General features: G+C 45.5%; 1 protein-coding gene across 1 annotated transcript in view; it reads left to right on the top strand.

The window, feature by feature from the left end:
• Nucleotides 1-8,762, top strand: part of ETFB (electron transfer flavoprotein subunit beta) — a 106,942-nt gene that overhangs the window by 17,159 nt on the left and 81,021 nt on the right. Inside the window, exon 2 of the mRNA XM_089665049.1 lies at nt 3,406-3,564. Within this exon, the coding sequence (XP_089521175.1) occupies nt 3,406-3,564 (159 nt within the window). The remainder of the gene's footprint in view (nt 1-3,405; nt 3,565-8,762) is intronic.

The raw sequence follows: 8,762 nt of genomic DNA, 5'->3' as shown, positions 1-8,762 counted from the left end.
CATCAGAGAGATAGCAAAAACATTAGGCGTGGCCAAAACAACTGTTTGGAACATTCTTAAAAAGAAGGAACGCACCGGTGAGCTCAGCAACACCAAAAGACCCGGAAGACCACGGAAAACAACTGTGGTGGATGAGCAAAAAATTCTTTCCCTGGTGAAGAAAACACCCTTCACAACAGTTGGCCAGATCAAGAACACTCTCCAGGAGGTAGGTGTATGTGTGTCAAAGTCACCAATCAAGAGAAGACTTCACCAGAGTGAATACAGAGGGTTCACCACAAGATGGAAACCATTGGTGAGCCTCAAAAACAGGAAGGCCAGATTAGAGTTTGCCAAACGACATGTAAAAAAGCCTTCACAGTTCTGGAACAACATCCTATGGACAGATGAGACCGACATCAACTTGTACCAGAGTGATGGGAAGAGAAGAGTATGGAGAAGGAAAGGAACTGCTCATGATCCTAAGCATACCACCTCATCAGTGAAGCATGGTGGTGGTAGTGTCATGGCGTGGGCATGTATGGCTGCCAATGGAACTGGTTCTCTTGTATTTATTGATGATGTGACGGCTGACAGAAGCAGCAGGATGAATTCTGAAGTGTTTCGGGAATATTATCTGCTCATATTCAGCCAAATGCTCCACAACTCATTGGACGCTTCACAGTGCAGATGGACAATGACCCAAAGCAGACTGCAAAAGCAACCAAAGAGTTTTTTAAGGGAAAGAAGTGGAATGTTCTGCAATGGCCAAGTCAATCACCTGACCTGAATCCGATTGAGCATTTCACTTGCTGAAGACAAAACTGAAGGGAAAATGCCCCAAGAACAAGCAGGAACTGAAGACAGTTGCAGTAGAGGCCTGGCAGAGCATCACCAGGGATGAAACCCAGCGCCTGGTGATGTCTATGCGTTCCAGACTTCAGGCTGTAATTGACTGCAAAGGATTTACAACCAAGTATTAAAAAGTGAAAGTTTGATTTATGATTATTATTCTGTCCCATTACTTTTGGTCCCTTAAAAAGTGGGAGGCACATATGCAAACTGTTGTAATTCCTACACCGTTCACCTGATTTGGATGTAAATACCCTCAAATTAAAGCTGACAGTCTGCAGTTAAAGCACATCTTGTTTGTTTCATTTCAAATCCATTGTGGTGGTGTATAGAGCCAAAAATGTTAGAATTGTGTCCATGTCCCAATATTTATGGACCTGACTGTATGTAAGGGTTTACAATCACTTTTATGAAGCTCTCTGTACCATGTACCATCTGTACATGCGTTTTTGATGCGGCTCCATTGAAGTCTATTACAAGCAAAATGCAATCTGCTGCAGGGGAAAAAAAGTCCCTGACCCTTTTTTTTTTTTTTTTTTTTTCCATATGTGTATCATATCCCTTTTTTATAATGTGTTTTTTTGTTTTTTGTTTTTTTTTTACGTGCTTTACATTTTTTGGGATGTGTTTAACCTCTTGGCACCGGCCAACCGCAAATGTGCTGAGCGGCCGCACATTTTGCATTCTATTAAAAAAAAAAAAACGTGCTGAGAGCGCGCTCCCAGCACACATGTCAGATACTCATGGAAAGGTCCCGCCTCTTTTGATCGGGACCTTTCCCGGTCATGTGACCGCCGTGATGGGGTGTCACGGCGGTCACATGACCCTAAACCCCGCCTCGCCTCCTGGCTTCTGAAACCCTTAAAGGGCCGGGAGGCGCCAGCGCCAAGGGGTTAATGTTGCTTGGGGCAGTTATCTGTTGTCATGCAGTAAAAGCACACACAAACGCATCTACATGTGTTTTTGATGCGGCTCCATTGAAGTCTATTATACGTAAAATGCAATCTGCTGCGGGGGAAAAAAAAAAAAGTCCCTGACCATTTCAAAAATCTGCACCAGCTCAAAACGCACAGTTGTGAGCTAGATCCGTAGGGAATCTTGTTAAATGATCTGTGAACTTGTGTAAGTTGGAAGCTAGGGTCACTCTTTCACCCCCCGGTTCACATCTGTGCGGGTGGTGCCGCTGCGGATCCGCACGAAGATCTGTGCAGCCGCACCACCCGCACTGAGCAATGCGCCCCCGCGGGCGGGTGCCATTAGTTATAATGGCACGCCGCCCGCACTGGAAAATGCAACCGTACTGGGAACCTCGGCTGCGTTTTCGGAAGAAGCGCAGGGACTCCTTTCCCTGCGTGTCACGGGCACAGGAGTCCATTCAAATGAATGGGCTCTCGTACCCGTGCAAAACACGGCCGGATAGGTGTGAACCGGGGGGAATCAAGTTGGCTTGATAATGCCGACCATAGACGGTTCGAAAATCAGCCTAGTTTTCGTCCGAAAGATTAATCGGCTGATTTTCGCACTGTTAGTGGGTTAATTCGTCGGCCGGTTTTTGCGTTTTTTTTTTTTTTCCACTTTTGGATTATCGGTCATGTTAGAAAATTTGTAGAAAACAACCGATTTTTTGCGTCAATGATGGTCAAATCGTACGATTGTTTTTACGAAAAAATATGCGCATGAGCCGTGATCTGAAAAAATGACATTTCATGTTATATGTCATGATTTTTGTGACTTGGTTGGCCGATTTTCGTAATAATTGGTGGTTACGTTGGTTTAACGAACGACCGATGTTTCATTTATCGGACGAAAAAAACGCCCGGTTTTCAAGCCATCTATGGCCTGCATAAGCGCCTCTGTGTCATGTGACTTGCCTAAAGATATTGGGAAATGCTAAGTATAAGGCCTCATTCACATGGGCGTACGTATGCATACCTCTGTGTGAAGGGCCGTCTTTGCCCACACACGGTGCACAGGTGATCCATGCATGCGCGTGCGGGCAGGCCAGTTCATTGGAATGCTGCGGCAGCCACTGGTCCCAGTTTGACAGCTGGCCAGGTCCGGATGCATGGCGCCATGTCCCAGTAGGCATGAATGGGACTGGCTGCATGCACATGCATGGACCACCTGTGCAGGAAAAGACAGCCCTTTGCTTACACGTAGGCCCGTGTCAGACTTAAGGGCTCGTGTACTTGGCTGCGATGGGGCCAAATGGCATGCATGAGCTTCCAGAATCTGTGTGTAAAAAAAAAAAAAAAAAAAAAACCCTTTCCTGGGACCCACAGCTGCTACGTATTGCAATTACAAGATGCGGGTAGGTTCCGGCGCTTGCATAAATCATGTGCACACGCGTGTACTCTATGGAAGTGCCTACCTGCATACAGCCTCAGTGGCAGTTGAATGTATGAATGTTTTTTTTTTTTTTTTCTACTGTTTGTACAATACAAATAGGAATGTGACATTTTCTTTATCTGCCCGCACAGTGTCTGCAGCGTATCGTATAAATGGGTTCAAGGTGCCGACCACATATAAGATACAAGGATCAAGTTTTTTTTTTTTTTATCTTTGTGTTCGCAGGTCCGCGTGAAGCCGGATAAGACCGGTGTGGTGACCGATGGGGTGAAACACTCGATGAATCCCTTCTGCGAGATTGCCGTGGAAGAAGCCGTCAGATTAAAGGAGAAGAAGATAGTCAGTGAAATTATCGCCGTCAGCTGCGGCCCGCTGCAATGCCAGGTAGGAAGTCTGGTAGCAGCCGCGGCCCCCTGGGAACGTGTCTGCTGCTGATCTGAGATGGCTGTGTCTCCCAGCACTGTCTGTATACATCCCTCTCGGTGCACACGTGCTGTTTTTAGCTGTGGTACCCTGCAGGCCTGCACTTTTCTTGCTTCGTGATATTACAGAGGCCCTGGGTGAAATATTTTGTTTTGATTACATGCAGTTCAAAATCACGGCAAAATGCACATCATATAAAAGTAGCATAAGAAAAGTTTTTCTTGAAGCCAAGCTCCAGGCGTAAAAACAAAAAAGGTACAACTGAATAGAGTAAGGAAGGTTATAACTCCTGTCAGTTTTACTCTGTGTCCCATTGTGGAGATTTCCCTTCACTTTCTGTCCCATAACCTTTTCTCCCACTTCCTATTCTGGCTAGGGAAGGTTATAACTCCTGTCAGTTTTACTCTGTGTGTCCCATTGTGGAGATTTCCCTTCACTTTCTGTCCCATAGCCAAAATAGAAAGTGGGAGAAAAGGTTAAGGAAGGTTAACTCCTGTCAGTTGTTTTGCTCTCTGTGTCCCATTGTGTTGATTTCTCTTCACTTCCTGCCCCATAACCTTTTCTCCCACTTCCTATTCTGGCTAAGGAAGGTTATAACTCCTGTCAGTTGTTTTGCTCTCTGTGTCCCATTGTGTTGATTTCCCTTCACTTCCTGTCCCATAGGAAGTGGGAGAAAAGGTTAAGGAAGGTTAACTCCTATCAGTTTTTTTGCTCTGTGTCCCATTATGGAGATTTCCCTTCACTTCCTGTCCCATAGAAAGTGGAAGAAAAGGTTAAGGAAGGTTATAACTCCTGTCAGTTTTACTCTGTTTCCCGTTGTGAAGATTTCCCTTCACTTCCTGTCCCATAACCTTTTCTCCCACTTCCTATTCTGGCTAAGGAAGGTTATAACTCCTGTCAGTTGTTTTGCTCTCTGTGTTCCATTGCAGAGATTTCCCTTCACTTCCTGTCCCATAGAAAGTGGAAGAAAAGGTTAAGGAAGGTTAACTCCTGTCAGTTGTTTTGCTTTCTGTGTCCCATTGTGGAGATTTCACTTCCTGTCCCATAGGAAGTGGGAGAAAAGGTTAAGGAAGGTTAACTACTGTCAGTTGTTTTGCTCTCTGTGTCCCATTGTGGAGATTTCCCTTCACTTCCTGTCCCATAGCCAAAATAGAAAGTGGGAGAAAAGGTTAAGGAAGGTTATAACTCCTGTCAGTTTTACTCTCTCTGTCCCATTGTGTTGATTTCCCTTCACTTCCTGTCCCATAGGAAGTGGGAGAAAAGGTTAAGGAAGGTTAACTACTGTCAGTTGTTTTGCTCTCTGTGTCCCATTGTGGAGATTTCCCTTCACTTCCTGTCCCATAGCCAAAATAGAAAGTGGGAGAAAAGGTTAAGGAAGGTTATAACTCCTGTCAGTTTTACTCTCTCTGTCCCATTGTGTTGATTTCCCTTCACTTCCTGTCCCATAGGAAGTGGGAGAAAAGGTTAAGGAAGGTTAACTACTGTCAGTTGTTTTGCTCTCTGTGTCCCATTGTGGAGATTTCCCTTCACTTTCTGTCCCATAACCTTTTCTCCCACTTCCTATTCTGGCTAGGGAAGGTTATAACTCCTGTCAGTTGTTTTACTCTGTGTGTCCCATTGTGGAGATTTCCCTTCACTTTCTGTCCCATAGCCAAAATAGAAAGTGGGAGAAAAGGTTAAAGAAGGTTAACTCCTGTCAGTTGTTTTGCTCTCTGTGTCCCATTGTGTTGATTTCTCTTCACTTCCTGCCCCATAACCTTTTCTCCCACTTCCTATTCTGTCTAAGGAAGGTTATAACTCCTGTCAGTTGTTTTGCTCTCTGTGTCCCATTGTGTTGATTTCCCTTCACTTCCTGTCCCATAACCTTTTCTCCCACTTCCTATTCTGGCTAAGGAAGGTTATAACTCCTGTCAGTTGTTTTGCTCTCTGTGTCCCATTTCAGAGATTTCACTTCCTGTCCCATAGGAAGTAGAAGAAAAGGTTAAGGAACGTTAACTCCTGTCAGTTGTTTTGTTTTCTGTGTCCCATTGTCGAGATTTCACTTCCTGTCCCATAGGAAGTGGGAGAAAAGGTTAAGGAAGGTTATAACTCCTGTCAGTTGTTTTGTTTTCTGTGTCCCATTGTCGAGATTTCACTTCCTGTCCCATAGGAAGTGGGAGAAAAGGTTAAGGAAGGTTATAACTCCTGTCAGTTGTTTCACTCTCTGTGTCCCGTTGTGGAGATTTCCCTTCACTTCCTGTCCCATAGCCAAAATAGAAAGTGGGAGAAGTGAATAATTTAATGTAGAATTTTAAAGTGATAATAAGTTACATTTTCCTATCGCGTTCTCTATGTGGATGATGGCACTGTAATTATTTTAATATATAAAAAAAAAAAAAAAAAAAAATCTAAGTACCTTTTTTCCTAATCGATATACAGATGTCACATGACCCAGATCTTTCCCAGCCTGTCCGCAGGGAAACATGAGTAGTCCTCTGCTAATGGTCACGTTGAAAAAAGAAAAAAAAAAAAAAGTTTATTGATATTTATTTTTACTCCATATCCCAAATGCTGCTATAAATCATCATACAAATATATACATTTGAAATCAAATCTTTTTATTTTTTGGCAATAACTGATGTGGGAGGTTTTCTGTCAGTCACAGGCTGTGTCGCATCACTCCAGCCTGTCTTGGAATAACAGGGAGGATAATACCTCCATCAATCCCACCCCCATAGCTGATAACACTGCTCTGCAATACCCCCAACTGCGTTGGGGACGTAGACAGGAGGGGGAGACAAACAACAGCAGGATCATCCAGGTTTTTTGCAGAATACAGAAAATGAATCCCATAGTGACTGAGCAGGGGCGGACTGACAACTCATGGGGCCCCCGGGCAATAGGTGATCATGGGGCCCCTGTGTCCTTGCCCAAACTCAAAGGTACCAGGGGCATCTCATGGGGCCCCCTACTGACCCCGGGCCCTCGGGCAGTGCCCGAGTTTCCGAATGGTCAGTCTGCCTCTGTGACTGAGTATAAACAGCATGTAATACAGCATTTATCAATAGTGGGTACTTTTTTTTTTTTGTTAAATCTGGTTATAATGACACTTTAAAGCGGAGCTCCACCAAAGAGGGGAAGTTCCGCATTAAGGACTGCTCCCCCACTCCCCATTAAGGATTGGCACCTTTTGGGGGCGGGCAGCGGGTACCCGAATTTGACAGGTACCCGCTCCCGCTTCCGGTCCGATCGCCTAGGCCAGGGGTAGGCAACCTGCGGCTCTCCAGCTGTTGCAGGACTACAAGTTCCATCATGCCTCTGCAAGTCGTAGCTGTAACTGCCAGTTTTGTAATGTTGCAATGCCTCATGGGAAATGTAGTTCCACAACAGCTAGAGAGCAGCAGGTTGCCTACCCCTGGCCTAGGCGATCAGAAGCAGAAGGTGTCCTCCCTCCCTGTAGTCTTTTGGGACATGTGACAGGTCCCAGAAGACTACAGGACCATCCACGAAGCGCAGCGCTACTCGCGCATGCGCAGTGGGCACCCGGCTGTGAAGCCGCAAGCTATCACAGCCTGGTGCCCACACTGAAGATGCCGGCCTCCTGGAATACAGCACTGCTGGTGAAACGGGCTGCGGGGGACACACCACGGGACCGAGGGACAGGTAAGTGGCTGTTTTTTAAAAGTCGAAGTGGAGTTCTACTCACCTGTCAAAAAGTCAGCAGCTGACTTTTTTTTTTGACAGGTGAGTGGAACTCCGCTTTAAGTCTGTACCAATAAAATGTTTAGGAATGAATATTTAGACTCTTGCATAAGCTGGCTGATCTGTTTACAGGGCACAAATGCATTCTGGGAAATACCTTCTGTCTTTAGAACCTCTTAAAAGTTTTAGCAAAAGCTATTTGTTTTGTGTGTTTAACCCCTTCACGCCAGCACCTCCCGGCCCTTTAAGGGTTTCAGAGGCCAGGGGGGCGGGGTTTAGTGTCATTTGACACGCCATCACGGCGGTCACATGATTGGGAAAGGTCCTGATCGAAAGAGGAGATCGGGGCCTTTCCATGAGTACCGGACATGTGCTCGGAGCGCGCAGGGTGCGCGCTCTCAGCACATATGTTCTTTTTTAATAGAACGCAAATGTGCGGCCACTCGGCGTCTAGGCCCAGATGCCGGGAGGCCGCACATTTGCATTTGGCTGGCTTGAAGAGGTTAAGTAACCTCAGGATCAGTGAGGTTAGGTTCACATCTATGCAGGTTGGTGCGTTTTTTTCCGTCATGTTTTGAACATTAATTTTTTTACGTGTTTTTGATACCTTTTTTTGGCTAATAGGAAAGTATGGCAGTTCTTTTCATGTAGTGCAACTTTTATGTGACTTTTGATGCGGCCTTACACTCTCTGGCTGTCATGTAGCATCAAAAGAGGGGAAGTTCCGCAAGGAACCTTTGTGTTCAAAGTCGCATGTTGGGGTTTGGGTTAAAGCGGAGCTCCACCCAAAAGGAAAGTTTGCACTTTAATATAAGAAAAAAAGGTTGCCATCGTAATTAGGTGCAATCACCTGATTATATATGAAGTGAGACGGGGATTATATATGAAGTGTGGATTTTAAACCACCTATAAAAAGAAGTTAGCAGCTGACTAGAGCAGAGCTGCCAAAAAGTGGTTTATTACAAATCCTATGCGGAGTAATAATCGCCAAATTAGTGAATGCAAAATATTATTTATTTAGATCACATAGATCATGAAAAGGTTGAAAAGGTTCCACTTTAAGCCTTTGTCCCTCGCTCCCCATTAAGGATTGGCACCTTTGGTGAGCATGGGGGGAGGGGGTACCCGAATTTGACAGGTACCCGCTCCCACTTCCGCTGTGATCGCCTAGGCGACCGGAAGCGGAAGTCGTCCTCCCTCCCCATAGTCTTCTGGGACACATGACAGTTCCCAGTAGACTAGGGGGCCATTCACAAAGCGTAGCTTTTCTCACGCATGCGCAGTGGGCACTCGGGTGTGAAGCTGCAAGCTGTCACAGCCGGGTGCCCACACTGAAGATGCCGGGAGAGAAGAAGGTCGGTGAAACCAGCGGTGGTGAGAACACCGCTGGACCGAGGGACTTGCAGCCACTCGGCTGTATTTTAAAAGTCAGCAGCTACAGTTTTTGTAGCTGTTTACTTTTATTTATTTTTTTTTAT

The sequence above is a fragment of the Staurois parvus genome, unplaced genomic scaffold (assembly GCF_062004578.1).
Source record: "Staurois parvus isolate SC_StPar_1 unplaced genomic scaffold, SC_StPar_1.0 ptg002113l, whole genome shotgun sequence".
NCBI classification, from domain to species: Eukaryota; Metazoa; Chordata; class Amphibia; order Anura; family Ranidae; genus Staurois; species Staurois parvus.
The sequence above is the reverse complement of the archived record's forward strand: the minus strand, read 5'-3'. Positions and strand labels throughout refer to the sequence as shown.